Genomic DNA, 18,459 nt, shown 5'->3' with positions numbered 1-18,459 from the left:
ACATAAACTGCTTAAAATGCAAATATGCTTTGCATTTTCTGCAGGGTATTTAAATAGTTTCTCCCAGTGCTTTTAAGTGGTTTGAAATGTCATACGTCCGCAATTTGAATCCAATTTATAGACACATTGAACCTTCAAAATCGCATGCAAATGGGATCAGTTGTGCACAGGTTAAGTGAGCAATTTAGGCAGGGGGTAAGAACTTTATGGCTTACAAACAGCAAATGGATGGCTGGGCGAGGCCTGCCTCTCTCTCTCTTGTCCCTCAATAACTCAACCCTGACATGAATATAAATGGAGACCGGTGAAGAGCAGGGACTGGGTGTCAGTGAATGGCTTTCTGCTCGGCCTCCGACAGCAGCGCACCCCTAATGGGTTCAGCCTGACTGGATTCAATCATGTCCCCTGATACCCTCTGAAGAGGATGCAAATTGTCAATCAGTCCTCTCTCTCCCATCCGCGCTTGACCATCTTTCGCTGCTGTCTTCACCTCGTTCCCCATGATCATCTTGCCATCATTCACCTTGCTCCCACTCCCCAATTCATCTTCTCACGGCATTTTACATATTATCTCCACTTCCTGCTTCTCTGTTATCCCTGTTTTGATCTGCCCCTACACGCTGCCATTAACGTCGTTCGTTTTCAGAAAAGGAGCGAAGAAGGTCATCCCCAAACAACTTCTGATAACTGCGGCGCATTAATGCCTGTGGCATTTTAATTATTAAAAAAAAAAGGGAAACACATCCTTCCTCTAATAATGGGAAGATAAACACAAGATTTTACTGTACATGGATGTTTCCATTTAAGAGAGTAACTAAAAGGTCCACTGACTCAATAAACAATAGGCAGCTAAACACAAGTAAAAAAACAAAAACATAATTATGTTCTTTTTAATCCAACCGTTTTAGGCAAACAGCACCAGCTCAAAGGATATGACATGTTTTGATTTGTAAAGGTTAATGTATTTCTTGGATTGGCTCATAATGCAGTTGTATTTCATTTAGATTTGTGTAAAAGCAATCAGACTGTGAACACTGGTGGTGGTGGTGGAGGAGGGGGGCAGCCACATTGGGAAAATTCAAACAAATTTCCACAGTGGATGACAACTTCATCCACCCTGTGGGGTACAGGTGTGCTGATGTCTCTTCAGAGTGGAAGGATTTCATCATGTGTGTCAATAGCAAGCAACAAGATCTAAAGGGATACACATGCTGGGGTGTCCTGCAATCTCACTGATGTATACCTCGTATCTAAACACAGCTGGGTACCAGCAGGTGCCTTTATTTCCATCATATCTAATGAACACCATGTATAATCCCTCAGGACCCTTGTGGGATGTCCTCATGGCATCCAAGGTTGTTGAAGAACCATCAACATTTCTAACAACCAAACACCACTGACTGCTGATCAGTCAGCAGTCAGTTATTTAAAAACCCAAAATAGTATTCGTGCTTCCTCCTTAAAGGTGTGATTAATCAAAGTCAGAGCATTTTAAAAACGGATCCCGATTGTCTGTTGTTAATAAGACGTTTCCATTAACTGATCAAACTGATTAAATGCGGGTGTTTGTCTAAAGTTTTGACTCTCGTGAAACCAAACTGAAACATGTTTTCTCCTTGATTGTGATTGATTGCAGCATATCACACATGTGTTTGTAGTCACCTTACTATATTGTTGCCAATTACTGACTTGCTTTTCTACTGTCACTTTCTTTGAAAGGACACAGACAAATGGGAAGAGACTTGTCGCTCTGGAAATATCTGCAGCCTGTTCCAGCTGAGACAGAGAACATCAATGTAAAAAAAAAAAAAAGCAATGAAAATGAAATCTGAAAGTCAAAAACTAACTCTGTCCTCTAGGTGAAAGCCTTGTGACTACATGTGACATGTCAGCATGGGGATCAGTGCTTCATAATACTAAATACATAAGTGCCTGATGAAACTATTTTCAGTTTTACTTTATTCTGTTCTATTAATAGTCTGATGGCTTGACAAGTCTTATTAAAATGCATTGCCAGTGCACAATAAACAGTGTAAAAACAACGACTTTCATCCGAGGTGCAAATGATTGACAGATTTTTTTAATCAAGGGTGGGCTGATGAAAGCTCAACTGCTGAGCTCAGTTTCTATAATTTCATAGCTGAGAACGTCAGAAGCTTTCACCACTTTTCTGCCACTTAAAACAAATTCGAAACAGAGCGAGACGCCGCTGACATGATCTAGGGCCGCGGTGATGCACTGCAATTAGCTATGATGAATTGTAAGGCTCTTAGATACTCTGTAAATAATTGATTTTAAAGAGAAACATCAGATGTAGGCATTCCAAAACTACAAGCATCAGTGTCAGCAGGTGATGTATGGAAACCCAGTTAAGAGCCCATTTCCCTCCCATTCCACCGGGAGGGGAGAAGCCGCAGTAAATAACCGCTACATTGCCAGAGGGAGAAATGGAGAGAGTAGAGAGGAGAAAATCCCCTGTACTCGCACAACCTTTCTTTCTCTTTCAGCTTCCTGCTTACAATACTTCATGCATTCATTCTCTCCCGCTTCCTTCTTCTGCCCCCCTCATCTCTCCTCTGTGCGTCTCAATCTCCTTTACTTTCTTGCCCTCTCAGTCCTGTTTCTTTTATTCCTGCGTGCCTGGTGGATGATTGCTGAAAGGAAGGTGGAATTGGATGCCTCCCTCAAAGAGCTTTCCTTTGAGACTTGTAGGAGATTTTGTTTTGTTGGAGTGAGTTGTTACAGCTCACTGGCTCACCATCATCCAAAACATCAACTGTCAGTCACGGCCAGCTATGGTCCTTCGGAATACAAAGAGTTGGCAACAAGAGCATATTTTTTTGTAATCATTTTCTATATAAACTTGTGATATAACATGTTAATTTCCTTTTGACACGTTATAGAGGATTTTCACTCCAACATATCCAGTGTTCTGATTTAAGCAATGAGAAAATGTGCTTCTATAATTCTTCTCCAGGTTATACTCACTTTTTCAATTAAATAGCAGTCATTATCTAGATCTGGTGAGTCAGTCGCTAAATGTGTGTTCTATAACAATGCTTTCAAATACGGCTGAGTCATCCTCAGTATTTTTTCAATGAAGGGCTGGAAGTTCCTTTCCAGCTCCTGTGAATCACATTGGAAAATGCAGTTCTTTGTGGGTGGAACTCGGGATGTTTGGCATTCAGTGGCTCTCCTCGGGCTTCTCTGCCACATTTGATAGATCATAATTGTCAGCAGAGGGAAAATGTTGAACAGCCTTGTCTCACAGTTGATGAAAAAGGTCACTTCAGTTCCTCCATATTACCCTGACCTACTGAGTCACCAGCACAGACGGTGGCAGCTGCAGTTTCTGACAACTCAGTTGCCGATCCCTCACTTTGGCCCCCCTGTGTCTCTACAGCCAAGCAACAGAGGGTTTAATCCCTTCCCACAGGTTGAAACCATCTCCCCTCTTATCTTCCTCTCTTTCTGCTTCTCTTTGAGTGATGGACAGGCAGCTTGAGCCATTATGGAAGGCAGCCAGACAGGTCAAAGGTGACTGAGCGGAATAATCCATTTATGAAACCCTCCCCTACTGCTGAAGTAAAGCTAGCATACGGAAGGTCAGTGTGTAGGCTCTGTCCCTCCTCAGCATCAGCCAGAGATTGTACTGCTCTATTCACTCTCTTACCTTGAGAAGCACACAGCTGGCTTATCGCCCCGGAATTGGCTGTGCAGCATGAATGCAGGAGAAGAGAGAAGCCAGATGAATGTTTAAATGGGCTTTGAGTGTGAATGCCTTAGCGTTTTTACTCTGTCTGCCTGCAGCTTCTCTCTGTCTTCTGTCTCTTGTTGCTCCCTCTCTCCTCTTCCTCTTATCTCAACCTTTTCTTCCATACCTTCTTCAGCCCTGTATGCAGAGCGTTAAAACACCTTGGTTTTGATCCATGTGTGACCTGGGTGACTGTAACTGAAAGGCTGTGACACTGTAACGCCTGACCTACATCATCATCCTGATGAATACAGTAAGAAACAGATCAGACCATTAAAGTAATGCTGAACTCATCTAAGATATGTCTCACAACAGTTTTAGCTTTTAAATTTTCACTTATAATTTACATGTGACATTTTCAAAGTCCTGCCAGATAAAGAGATAAAAATAAGAAGACTGTGCATCAAAGCTGTTTTATCACTCAGGTTCACAGCCACCAGTCTCGGTGGCCAGGCCACATGTCTGTTGCTGAAATAACAAATTAAAAGTCTTTAGTCCAAATATTTCACTTATTCTTAATGCAGCTGTTCACATAATTTTACTGGGAAAATTTGCAGCATTTATTTATTTTTTTAAACCAAGGTCAGTTTTTCCAGTTGTTCAGATCAGAATAAACAGATCTGACTCGGTTTCTTACTTTTCTATTTTATAAACATCAGTGCCACCTCATCATAGCTTGATGTTGACTTCATTTTTTTTAAATTCAGTGGATTTAGTGTGCATATACGTTACATGGCAAGCTCAAATCCGGTAAATTCAGAATTTCGCAGAATTTAGCACTCTAGCCTCACAGCATGAAGGTCCTGAGTTCAGTTCCACCATCAGGCCGGGGTCCTTCTGTGTGAAGTTTGCATGTTTTCCCCGTGTTTGCGTGGGTTCTCTCTGGGTACTCTGGAGATAGGTTAATTGGAAACTCTGTGTCTATGAGTTAGCCCTGTGATAGACTAGTGACCTGTCCAGGGTGTACCCTGCCTCTCACCCTAAGACAGCTGGGATAGCCTCCCCCCTGCGACCCTGAAAAGGATAAATGGCAGAGAATGGATGGATGGATGGATGGATGAAGTGGACAATAAAAACAAGAAGGATGAAGTTATCCTGTAGAACCTGACAGAGTGGTTGTTATCATCTGTTACATTATCATTGGCTGTAGGTGTCCACTGCTACATTCCAGCTATTATCATCCAATGTGATCAGTGATTAAAGAGAGAGCAACATAAATGATGCAGACATATAGCATGTATGAAAAAGTGCATGACACGTAGCAAAACCAATAAATGAAATAATTCTGAATAATTATTATGAACTGAATTGAATCTCCTAATGGCCAATCACAAGCGCCGATGCATTCATGGTTGTACTGTAACGTAAAACCGGTGTTATTATTTGTAGGTTTTTCATTGGCTAAACTTTTTATATGGTTAGGATTATATCACCACCTGCTGCTTTGGAATGCTCTCGATGTCGCTTCTTTTCAGCGTTTTCACACTGATTGTGATATTTTGTGGGAATAGCCTAGAATGATTTTATTTGAAACAGTTGCTGAAGCACAACTGCAGAGCATGTAGCGCTTAAACTCCTCAGTATATCCATACAGTGTATAGAAGTGTGGTGATTGCTTGATATGAATCATTCTCCCTGATAAATAAAAAAATGTCAGTCTTGTATTTTTTAATCATGTTACCATGTAATCTAAAGATAGGGTGTAACTGATAAAGGTCATGGGTAGTTAAAAAATTAAGACACCTGACATCAGGTTTTTCTTTTTCACTGCTAAATAAAAAACTGGAAGATAAAACCCCAAAACATAGCTGAAAAAATGTAATCAAAGTGTTACTTTTATAGGAAAGCATATTTCGTTCTCTTTTCACATTAGGTTATTTAACTTTGATGCTCTAATTGTTAATGTTACTGTTATTGCCTGACTTCTCACTGGCTGTATTCAGGCGTTTTGTTTTTTATTCTATTGTTCATATTGAAATTGTATTCCGATGATAGCTCTTGTCACTACACAATCCCAATCTGTGGTGGCAGACAGATTTTCAGTAGATTTGTAGAACTCTGGCAGCTGTCAATTTGAGTAAGCAGTGAGCATTTCTGACATGTTCCAGTTTTGTTGCAGTTGTTTTGTCTCCTTGTTCTCATCAGCATCACTCTTTTTACTGTGCTTTTTTTTCCCTCCCAGGGAGTCCCCTGCCTCATCAGTTTAATAGTGGTGTATTGAGCAAAGCATTTCCACAGGTGGTCTCCTTGGGCCAAAGCCCAACCCCACCGTCCCTGGTCCAATTACAGCAAGAGGGAGAGGACATTTTTATTGGTCTGTGAGGGGACATTTCCATGGCTGCAGTCGTCTCCAGGAGTAGAGGCACCTAGTGCTCAATTACTCCTCCAGCCTGAAACGGCAAGAGAAGGAAACTATGCCCTGCTGAGACTTGGTGAGTCCCAGTACATTACCAGCCCAGATTTTCTGACCTACTTCAAAACACAAAAAATCCCACAAATTATTTTCACTTCTACCTGTAGTATATGATTAAATATGTGGGGAGTAATATTCCCCAGGAGTTTGACTATAGCAGCACTAACAGAGATTCTTTAAAAAGGAATTTAACTTTAAGTGTGTAGATATGTGTAGCATTTATGGAGATCATTCGATTATGTTGTCTGATGTTATCAGCATTATACAACAGAATACCTATGTAAAAAATGGTGATGAATAAGCCGTAATTATAAACGTATTATTTTTATTTTTATGAGTGATTTTTTTTTCTTTCCTTCTTTCTTTTTTCTTTCTTTTTTTTAACCAATGCCATTACCTTTGATGTAAAAGCCTGCTTTGTCACAGCTTACTACATGCTGTTAGTCACAAATACAGAGTGACAGCCATGAGAATTCCCAAACATCAGGACATGATACATAATCATATATGTGTGTCTCTGTGTGTGTGGGGAGATGTGGATATAGAAAACAACTCAATGTAAGGAGGGAGCTGGATAACCAAAATTTTAGAAAACCTTACAAGGCATGAAACTAATTGGTGATCAGAGATAAATGATTGCAGTGCCAGCGTAAGGGCAACTGACTATGGATTATTTAGCCAAGGAGCAGCACACCAATACAAAACTTTAGAAGATCTGGGGCAGAGACATAAACAAATCCAAAGCTCAGTGTCAGTTTTACAGAGATAGGTGATCGATCAGTTGACAGGGATGTTTGACACTCCTTTAAAGTCTCAAAGTCAAGTAGAAATAAATTAGACCCTTCATCAGCATTAGATCTTTAGCTAAACAGCACAGAATCCAAATGAGATCATGTTTGATGCATTCTGATCAGTTTTTAAAGTTTTGACATGGACCACCAGGTGGGTGTACTGCAAAGCAACTTCGTACATCATAAACTGAGGCACTGAAGTTACAATGTTACAGTGGCTGAGAGCACAGGGTGGAGCACGGGGTGGTATCGGTGCCACATCTGAGTGATGTGCCAGAGCATTTCCCTTCAACTGTTAACAAAGGCAAGTAGCTGGGCAAGTTCCCTGGCACCTTTTCATCAGCATCAGTGAGGTCTGGTGTCCTGCTTTCACAAGCCTCAAAAGTGGGGTTTATATTGTAGCTCAGCGTGCCTTGGGAGGATAATATTAAAAATGCCTGGCTATAAAAGGAAATTAGACAAATATAGGGATGGAGTGATGTCAGAAGAATGGACTGACAGCTCAGTAGTAAACAAAATGTTTGGTACTGTAACAAATACAGTGTGGCCAATGAGTCAAGATCCATCTTATTAATGTTGAATACTAACTTGTGCATGCCAGTTAGAAGCCATGATGAAAATATTCCAGAACCAGGCCAATAAAAATTACAGGTCTTAACCCTAAACCTTGAATTAGTCTAATCTGCCCATCTGGGCATGTCCAGAAAGCTTTCAGTGTGGCTGCTACCTTAAGATCACTCAATGGAAGTCTCATTGATTACTCCTGTAATTATGTCTCTGCATGCTGGATCTACACTCAAAATGCCATTTCTTCAATTTGATTTTCATTTTAGAAGAAAGAAAAAAAAAGAAATATTACTGCACTGTGTCGCTTGCCTGCAAATGATGGCATGCTAGCTATCAGCACGTCAGGGACTCCAGGCTGACAGTCTCAAACCGTGAAGACTGCAAAAACTGGTCTTGATCCTCAGCTGACCTATCGCCTTTAGGTGATGGAAAATTACAACCCTTCCACTGAAAACTTGTATAAGGTCAAATCAAAGCTGGTGACTCAAAAGAGCTCCAACAAGCAAACAGGCCATAATAAGTGGCTTAGGCAAACACAGCTTAAAATAGAAATGAATTGGATAGATGATGGTAATTTACTCCAGAATCACATGTGTTATTATACTCTGCTGTTTATATAACCGCCTCCTAACAACATACAGTTGTGTGCATTTGCTACTGAACAGGAGCAGACAATCAATAAAAATAGCTCAGTTTTACAGGATTAAAATGTGTCTAACTGACTTGATTTTGTCTAGTAGTGAAAATGAGAATGTAATTAGGGCCATAACAAGAAAAAACCCAAAACATTCATCTTTGTAGATACGAAATAATTTGCTTGTGAGAACCAGTATTTCTCTTCCTTTCGGAGTTCATGCTGACATTTTAGTGTTTACTCTCACTGGTTCTGCTGACACATGAGAAACAGGATAAACCTAATGCTTCAAAGGCTTATGTTTGGAAAACTGTATATCCACTAACCTTACATTTTACACTTTGCTGTTACAGTAAGGTACCCATGTGAGGAAGTGCACACAAAAGATGCTCTGATAAATGTGAAATAAATTATTACTATATATCAGGTTTCTTTATTTCATTAATCATTTTCTTCCCATTACCATCCATCAGTGAGCAAGAGTGCTGCGGCACAGTTCCTCCAAATGAATTTTCCCGCTTGCCTTAATCTCCTTCTTTTTTTCCCCTGTTCTTTTATTTCCCTTCTTTCCTCTGACTCTCTCTGTCACTCTACGATAACTCTGGAGAAAAGGTTTACTAACACGACAACTTTTCACATCAGATGAAGAAATTCTTTGTTTTCCTAGTCTGAAATGATGAAAAGCACAAAGCTCATTTAATAAAGAAAAGCAGAAAGCTTCTGGGGTGGTGGTGGGGGGCTTAAATTGGCATTTTGGTACAGCTAGCGGGTGCATATTGAAGCTTGTTGGCTGATCTGAAAGGAAGAATTTTATTAGCTAGAGGGAAAAACATAAAGGCGGGGGAGAAAAAAGAGAATGACAGAATGAAAAAGAAGAGGACTGAGAGAGGAATACTGGCAAACGCTGGTGTTTAACAGGTCTGCCCAGATCCAAACACAGAGTTGGCCAGCGACTGGTCGGTTGTGGTTAGGTCTTGGCATGGGCTGCGGCGACAGCTGTTTGGAAATGATGGAAACCCCTGAGAAGGGAGACAGGAAGGAATGAGACTGCGACAACAATCCAGAATTACTGTGAAATTCTGTTGTCCTGGTCCATTCTTCCAGCACAGCTCAGACTGACACAGAATGAAAAACAGGAGGCAGCGACAAAATAACAACGACAGAGAAATAAAGCTATAAATGGGAGACTTGTGTTACACAACGCCGAAAAGAAACCCATAATAACTGGATGCCTTCAGTCCTAAGTTCTCCACTGAGGCTTGTTTGTAGGACTTTCATTTCACGCCTTCATCTTAGTCCAATGGGACAGATCATAAAAGCATTAAGTGCTGAGGACAAAATGAAATCCAAGCATGGGTACTATTAATAATTCTTACACACATGCAAAAAAATAAGCTAATACAAAGATGTACAAATGAGCCTGTTTATTAGTAATCAAGCCACTTTGTGCAAATACGCGTTTACAATGTAGACGCACTAATCATTGTGGTAATTACGCTGCAGTTTCTGCCTAATGCGAATCTGGTCACTTAACATGTGGTGTGCTTTACCCAACAGAGATCCAGATGGCAGCGCCACTATTCATAACTGTCTTCCCAATAGATTATTACAGAACTATGAAAAAACAACAGCAACACATGGCTTAAACTGCATCCACGACATTTTTCAGTCTTAAGACGAGTAATTTTAACAGCTTTTTACCCACTTGCTCCACACTTTGCACTGCAGGAATAATATCCCCATGTGGCATTTTGTCACACTGTGTTTTTTGACTTCAGCCCTTTTCCTGCAGATTTTAACTCTGTGGGGCTGTGTGCATCTGGCTGTCACATCCCACTATGGCGTGTAAAGAACAAGCAGAGGTGATAACACAGCAGCGCAAATAAGTCCAGGATGCCCCGAATCATGGCATCCTGACCAGCAGCTGAAACAAAACAAAAAAAAGATAGCCCAAAAATCACAGCCAATCAGAAAGCTGATTTTTTTTTTTTTAGCAACAAAGCTCTCATACAGAGAAATAGATTGTTTCACTGTGCTCGCACATCACAGAACGCAAAGTGTAGGAACACGGATCTGAGAATTATCCAGATAGTCATCATCAAGTTCATCTGTATTACTCCTCCGCAGTAACAACACTCTCTTCACTGTCTGCAAGTTTATTTAGCCCCTCTGAGTATTCTTGTGTGCAGCATACGGTTCACTTGAAATATCACACAATGAGTGAGTCAGTCATGGCAGGTGTGTGGGAGTGGCATATACAGTAAATCTCTGGTTAACATTAGGATGAATTAAAGAGGAACTCATGCTTGTAGAGGAAAATTCAGTATATTGGAGGAAATGGTATTCCACACACTCCATACAAACACACGTGTCACACGTGACCCACACCAACTCACACGCATACAAAAAAAGAAGAAGAAGAGAAGAGATGGGTTTCCTTTAAAGGGAACAGATTTATTGTCATGGCTCTTTCCCATTCAATTCGTTTCAGGGGTGGCAAAATGTTTTCTGAAGGGTTCGTGGTTTAAAAGAAGGAAAAAACAAATCCTCGCTGATCACCGGGAAACTAGAGGAAGAGCAAAGCCAGCTCACAACATGTAATATGGTGATTGCAGAGCTGAGATGAGGCACCCTGCCTTCTATTAAAAGTGCTGTGCTCGGAGCATTTCACTTTCACCGATAATTTGCTGGAGGGCGATGACTAAAACAGACGCACACTCCCTCTCTCCAACTCACACTCGCAGGCGTGCACGTGGACGCAAACAGATTCAAAGTGAGCTGAAGGCTACACTCGCACGTCTCCCAGTGCTCTGGATGGGAAGCCGGGACGTAAAGAGAGGTGGGTTAATAAAGCATGCCTCATTTGCCGATGAAGTCTTGATGCAGAAGTGGGTAGTCTTGCTTTAAGACGTGTGATCTGACTCTCTCAGCTCTCTCTCGCTCTCTCGCTCTCTCCCTTGCTTTCCAGCTGGGCTACATTGTAATACACACACACATGCACACTCACTCACATTCGCTCTGCCTGTCTGACACAGACTCTCTACTTAGAGCGCTGGAGAGAGGACTGAAGCTCACACTATCAGCACTGCTTCTCAATGGGGGGATGCAGCCAAGAGCAGACAGAGCAGTCATTCCACTGGAGCCTTCCGCTGCACGCGTGAGAAGGAGACGACAAGTGAGGAGGGTAAATTAGCTCCCTGTCAACAGAACATAGGAGTTTTACTGACGGAGAAGAGACACTGAAGGAAGGAGAGCACATCTTCACGAATGTGGCTGAGACAGCAGTGACATGATCAGCCTTCCATCCCTCAAATCCTGGCCAGTTTGTAACAAAGACCCCTGGGTGTTTTGCTTTTGGTGACTGTTTGTGTTGCCAAAGGATTTCAAAAAGAACCTGAGCAGCAGGGGTCCAAAAGGATATATAGAAAGGAAAGAACAACCTTTTTAGCTCCCTTTTGTGCAGTGTTTGGCTTATCTGTTAGTGGAATTTCAGGCTGAAAACCCTGGCTCCCAAGTATGGATGGATTTAAGACTGAGGAGTGAGTCTGCTGGGCAGGCAGTGATTCTGACTGAACTCCTTTGCTTCTGAACGCAGCGCTCAGGTAAGGGCGTGGGGGGCTTGAATGGAGCACCTTTGGTGTTTGGGGATGGGGTAGGAGGGCTGTTGATTTAATTCCCCACAGTATACTGCCTGCTGAAAAATGCATCTGGTTTATGTAAAGATATGCTGGAGTCCAAGTAGAAAAGCTTTTCTAGCCTCAAGAATACATTTGAACCAAGATGCTAAGTTTCCACCTATGTTTAGAATTAGAATGAATAGTTCCACATAGCGGTAGGTGACCTCCCCAGATAAACAGTACAGGAGTAGCAGGCTAAGCACTAAACAAATACAGTTCTTGGAAAGATGTGGGCTATTTACAAGCCAGCGGATAAGGGTGAGTGATTTCCTCCCGGTGTATTGCAATCAGGTAGACAGGTCTATGTGTTAGGGAGTCACTGCTTAAACTTGTCTCCGCAGCATTAAGACGAGCGGGCTCATAAAACCGCCTTACTTTGTTAAATCCACGCTGCACGCAGGTGCATCAGGAGGTTATGCACCCGCAGGTGTGTCTGCTGCTTCTGCTCCGAACCGCGTTTAAAATCTCACGCTAGACTTACCTGTTACGCACAGATGAGCAGCTGCCTCTCTTTTAAGGCGATAAAACTGTGAGAGCCAAACCGGCTCTTGTGAATTCTTTTGTTTCCCGCAAGGAAAACGAGATGCACGTGAGTTTTCCCGTCTGCTTTTCCTCAAAGCTGTTTGTGTGTGTGTGTGTTTTTATTTCTTAAGTTCCTTTAAAATGATACTAATACTCCTCCTCCTTTCGATGATAAACTGTGTGTGTTCACATCAGGTGATGTTTTTATTTTTTTGGTCAGAACGTGCACCCTCCAAGTCTGTGCAATAAACAGCAAAGCACACAAGCGCAATTTTTTGTTTGAATATATAATAAATGCAGCCCGACAAGAAGAACACGATGGTTTTTTTAATGTTTTTTTTTCTTTTTCTTTTTTAAGGAAAATAAACCCACAGCACCCGTTCATATTTCCACAAAACCGGATTATGATGGATTTAGTGCAGGGGTGGGGATTTACAATGTGCTGTTAATAATTATATGCTTAATTTTCGCTGAATATTAAGCAGCCTCAATGTCACTGAGGGTAAAGAACACATGGGTAACATTTAATACCTTAATGGCTTTAATCTCAGATGAACATCAAACCAGGAGGGGGTGGGGGGTTCTGCAAGTGTATTATTAGATCAGAACAGATCATTGGCACTTAATTTGGAAAACTGGAGCATTTAGATTTTCCTTTATTGGCAGGTTTAGTGTTGGTAAAGAGTGTAAAAGGACAGGTAGAATCAAACACTACTAAATTCATAGTTACATTAGAGTCATGACATCACTTCAGAACATGTGATTTGTCATTTGGCTGAATACACTAAATGAGCTCCTCAGCCTTGTATGTACTAATTCTAAACACACTAAGACACATTTCTTGGTTGGGGGTGGGGGGGGGGGGTATGCTGTGGAGAGAGGCCCTAATAACACCTGGAAAGGAGGCGAGCCTCATTATTCAATAAGGGCTAAGGCGTGTCTCCATATGCTGGCCCTCACCAGCCATTAGGCAGTCGCTGCACAAATCTGCGAGAAGGCTGCCTGTGCTTAGAAACACAGTCTTGCTGTTGTTTTTAATAACTCTGGTTTTCCTAAAAGGGGTGAATCATTCTTACAGTCTAAAAAAAATTGGAGGCAGGGTGTTTTTTTTCCCCGTGTTTCTTTGCTCTCCTTTTTGTGGTGTGATATTAGCATGTTAAAGTTTGTGTTTCCCTCAAAGCCCCTTTGTCGTCTTTTTCTTCCCATTAGCTGTGTTACTTTGAAAAAAACAAAAACAAAGAACGGGTGACAGTATTCGACACGGTGGTCTTGATGTGTGTGGTTGATGTCAGCATTGTTTGTCTTTTTGGCACATGAAATGAACGCAGTGTGTGTTGTAAATATATATGGAGACATGCTGTAATACAACTCTGCCCCTGTCCCCCTGTTGTTTCTCCCCCGCGGCGTGCCATCCTGCAGACTCGGCCTTACCATGTCCTGGTTGTTGGCCATGTGGATTAGCCTCGGCTTCCTGCTGCTGTGCCAGGCAACTCTCTACCAGACCATCCAACAGCACCATGTGGCCCGGCCTGGTCGCACTGACATTCTCACCCTGGGTACGTGTCCCTCTTTGTCAGATTTCAGCTTCATAGCACCCTGTTACAGTGAAACATGGTGCCCTCTCCATGGGGCAGCAGTTGTCAGCTTTGGCTGTTTAAAAGGCAACAGCGAGACACTGCTGCAGTATGTCAGGATGATTTGCCACGGTACTGTACAAGATGATTCACTGTGCTCGCAGTCATACAAGATAAGCAAAGACAGCTACCTCTAATCATGCGTTACCCTAGGTTAATTTAATCAAACCTACTCATGTAAATTTTTTGCAACCTATTGGAGAAATATGGCTGCTACGCCCCATCTCTGTGTGTAGACCTCAACGAGGACGACATCCTTTCAGCACTCCGAGTTAGCTAGTGGAACGATGATTCACAGTCGCGATGTGGAATTCTTGACTACTGCAGCGTGAATCTTGCTGGTACACTGTTACGAATAGGCCAAGCTGTAGAGAGAAATCCCCATTACTGTGCTGGTAGCCAGGGGAGCTTTGATCACTGCGGCTTAGATAGAAATGACAATTATGTTCCCCTCTTTTGCACTGGAAACATTTGGCAATTAAGCCCGACGCCTTGCTGCACTGTAAGGGCAAAAGGGGAGGTAGACACAGAGGTGGCTCTAATTCACTGATTACGGAGAAGCTTACCAGAATCGCTTATAGTGTATGTAGAACTGTTACACGGGAGGCGAAGGTTTTTAGAGCAAAGCAAGTGCTTTCCTTAAGCTTCTAACAATAAGTGCGACTTCTGTGCTGAACTCTTGTGCGGAGCGGAGCTTTCTGTGGATGCCAAGCGGCTGTTAAACATTGATGCTATCTTCTGCTTGGTTCCCTTTTGTGTGTGTTGCATTGCCAGGCAAAAAGACAGTAATTGAAGCACAGCAAGTGGAAAAAAAAAATCCAGCATTGAATTCTCTATGCTTGTGTTGAACATTGGTGGCTTTAAGCAGCATGTCAGAGAGCTGGCGTACTTTTTTCTGTGGAACAGCTGACACATGAAAATCCCAGCTATGATAGATAGAAAGTTCTCAAAGTATCCCAGCCCCGTTAATTGGAACAAGACAGTAAGGGATGAGCAATAGAGAGCTCAGAATGAATTTTTTAAAGGCTGCCTTCATTTTTTTTTTACCCCCCTTTCCCTTCTCCTCCTCCTCCCTTTTTTTTGGGTTTGACTGGTTGGCAAGTCAAGCTTGGTGCCAAAGATGTACAAGGAAGTGCATGGCTCAGTAAATGTCTTTTTTGAATAATGCAGTGATCCCAAAGGGGCTGAGGGGGGGGGAAAGTAGTGGTTGGCCTCCACACCCTTCCTTGTACATTTAGAAGAGGCATCCAACCACAAGATGGTGATAGGGAAGGGTTTTTCCTGTCAGACAGATCAACTCATGCATTTACTGCACCGAGGAGGGTACAGGGATGTAAATGAAGTCTCGTCTTTAAGGCCGTTATGCTGTGGCCTTTCCTCGTGGGTGCTGTGGGGATACTGGAGCTGTGTTTAGGGTGCATTTCAGTAGCAAGTTTCAAACACAGAGATGGGTGATTGACCCAGATTTAATTCATGTTACTGGGGTGTTTCTGGTTGGGCCACTCAATTTTGAATAACATCTCTGGGATTCTCACTGAGACGGGTGCAATGAGTAATTTCTAGAAAACTTTAAAACTTAACAAACAGAGACAAATAGACAAGTGCAGAACAATGCACTTATAATCTTAGTCTGCCAGTGTATTATGAAGTTTTACAGTCCTAATCAGCAGACTTCCCAGCAGGCATTGTTCTATCACATCTGACTGCTCACAGAATGCATCCCCTCCAGCTGCTGTTGTCTGACTGGACAATTTACTGTATATCATGTTTTTTGGTTTTTTTTTTTAGAGGATTAAGCTGACATCAATCTTACTCATCCGTGAAGTGGCGTTAACCGATCTAACCAGAACTCCTCTCTCAGAATTGAAATGCTATGATGAATATTTGAATTAGAATTGATTTTATAATTTGAGAAGCTCTCTGGTTTCATTGAGGCCAGAACCCTCAGATATAAATAGATATGGCTATGTAGGACGTGGCAAGAAAGAGATGTCTTGCCTTGAAAAATCCATTGGCTTTCACGCTCTGCTGTTTTCCATAAGCGGATGTTTCTGTGTTTCTAAAGAATGATATCATGTGCTGTATGGTCCTACTGCAAGTTAAGTTTCAGTAGAGCTTTCCTCATGAAGCACTGAAACATATTTTGTGAATAGAAGTATAATGTTACATTAGACTAACATGCTTTATGTTTGCTATTAAGTCACAATTTTTAAAAGATACATTTCATTGAGATGATGATGCTGAAATTGGAGGTTGGTACCTTTAAAGAAAACATGCCCTGAAATTACTTTGTGTGGCTCTGTGAATGCAGCTTGGCAGACTGCCTGAGAAACTGAGTGGTACAAAAGCTAACAAACAAAAAACCCACAGCGAAGGGGCTGTGTGGGTATATATATGAGGAGGGGAAGTGAAGGTCATGTTATCTTCCAGCCTGTTGAAGCAGCTAACAGTTTTTGAGAAATCAGCTTCTCTGCCTCCTGCAACAGTAACTCACAGCACACGTTAAAATAAGGCACCACAGATCGGGCGAAGATTTCACATTGCACTTGTTTGTTTATTTATTTCTCCAAACGTTTCAGTGACAAATCGCCATAGACACGGCTGATGCTGCGATTGAGTAACGAGTTGCCCGACTGCTTCGTCACCTGCTCGGGAAGCGCGGCGCCGCACTCTCTCCCGCGAGCCTCCGCTTCACACAGCCTCCTGCGTGTCCTGCTCGTGCGGCTGAAGATTGATGGTGCCCTGATTCTGGGAAGCCAATTCTGGTCTCTCAAGAAATAATCCACTACATTGACAGATGAGCTGAATGTGACATGACACACACAAGCCTGGCTATGCACTCTCCCCACCTGCCAGCACAGTGAGCACAAGTTCTCACTGCCAAGAGTGCTGCTGCACAAACCAGGCCACTCTTGATAAATAGTACTGGTTTTCAGTGTAACCAATTTGCATTTACATTGTCAGTGCATTTGCTGGCAGAAGTTAATGGAGAATTTGTGCCTCCTAATGATAAAATGAAACACGCTCCCTAATGCGTTGTCTGATAAGAGTTTTGTCATTAAGTTATACTTAGCAGGTGCTCTACCTATTTACCCTTGCTGCATGCATGAAGTCAGCATAGTTTATAATATATCAATACCAAGAGGGGCAGTCTTGATATAACAGCACCTTAGCCGCTGCTTTGTTTTATTATTTATTATTATTTAAGAGAGACTTGGATCTAATAGAGCAGGTGCAGCTGTAAAACTAACTAGGCTGTCACACCCTGACAGGATCCGGTTTTATTCTCCAAATTCCTCATCAGCCGCAGCGCTGCGGTGTATCTGCATTGTTACAGAACTGCACTTGTGCTAATTACGTTATCTGGTGTTCGTCAGAGAAAAAAACAATTGGAATATGAAATCAACTGTGAGTGTCAGCTGTAAATGCACTGATTTTAAAAAAAAAAGTTTATTTATTTTCTTTTTTTCATGGACGTGAAACATGTTACATGTAAAAACACAAAAGGGGGCTATGATCTAACTGAAAAGGCTGATAAATAATGCAGTGGTGCTGCTGTTATGTTTTTATCCATTGATCTGAAATGGACTGTAAAGTCTAATCCCAGATGATTGGAATGCATTTTAATGAGCTCATTGTTCAATGTGGCATAATGCTCTGTCGCTGTAGAAGTTTTCTTTCAGGTGGAAAATAAAAACCCCTCCACGTAATTACTTTGATTAGCCAAGATGCATCACATGGTCAAGTAAGGGCAACAGCATAACCGTAAGCAGGGATGTTGGTTAAATTAGGCAGCATGTCTCCAGCTCTGAGAACACATCCTGTCAAAACACCACAGAGCTTAACTCTAACTTTATGTAACAGTGAGCTGTAAGGAGTTTTCTAGGGAGATAAAAAACAGACGGGATACAGGGTGTTAAACCTAAACTATGAAACTGATTTAGGAAAGCTGCCAGATTGGTAAATGAGGATAGCACTGACATCTGGAAGCTGTACATATACACAGTATGAACTGATTTTTTATTATTTTTTTTTACTTCAGAAGATATATATATGATTTCTCTTGCAGCACTTTGGAACTCTAAGAAATTAACTTCACAGATTTAAGAACCAAACGCACACACAGTTTTTTTTTTTTTAAAACTTGGAACTCATTTCCATAGTTGTCACACTCCTCATTACAATAGCTCGGAGTTAGCGGCGCGAACAGGCGGAGGAACGCACAGTGGCAATCTCGTCACTTTGGTGCTTTTGAACAGCCGATCCATTCGTGCTACCCACAGGAAGGTAGGAGCGCATAGGCTGCGTTCTCGTCATCGAATCAGCTTTATTTGCATCCTCATTAGACGATGGGGACTAATTAGTGTGAGAATTTATGGCAAAAGAAAATTCAATGTAATTACAGTCACTTGAATGGATGATGCCTTAATCTTATTTTTGCAAAGTGGATGAAAAGGAATTTTTTTT

At 41.8% G+C, this 18,459-nt stretch overlaps 1 protein-coding gene across 3 annotated transcripts in view; it reads left to right on the top strand.

Annotated features, from left to right (window-relative positions):
- Positions 1-11,110: 11,110 nt before the first annotated feature.
- tafa1b (TAFA chemokine like family member 1b) overlaps positions 11,111-18,459 on the top strand; it is a 123,385-nt gene continuing 116,036 nt past the window's right edge. For 2 of the 3 annotated variants that reach the window (XM_005731191.1, XM_005731192.1), the window contains exons 1-2: positions 11,112-11,761; positions 13,778-13,914. In XM_005731191.1, the coding sequence (XP_005731248.1) occupies positions 13,791-13,914 (124 nt within the window). In that variant the 5' untranslated portion in view covers positions 11,112-11,761; positions 13,778-13,790. Of the gene's footprint in view, positions 11,762-13,777; positions 13,915-18,459 lie in introns of all 3 variants that reach the window. The other variant, XM_005731193.1, reaches the window with a different exon arrangement.

Source organism: Pundamilia nyererei, unplaced genomic scaffold, assembly GCF_000239375.1.
Source record: "Pundamilia nyererei isolate P.nyererei 1_Seehausen unplaced genomic scaffold, PunNye1.0 scaffold00042, whole genome shotgun sequence".
In the NCBI taxonomy this organism is placed as follows: domain Eukaryota; kingdom Metazoa; phylum Chordata; class Actinopteri; order Cichliformes; family Cichlidae; genus Pundamilia; species Pundamilia nyererei.
The sequence above is the reverse complement of the archived record's forward strand: the minus strand, read 5'-3'. Positions and strand labels throughout refer to the sequence as shown.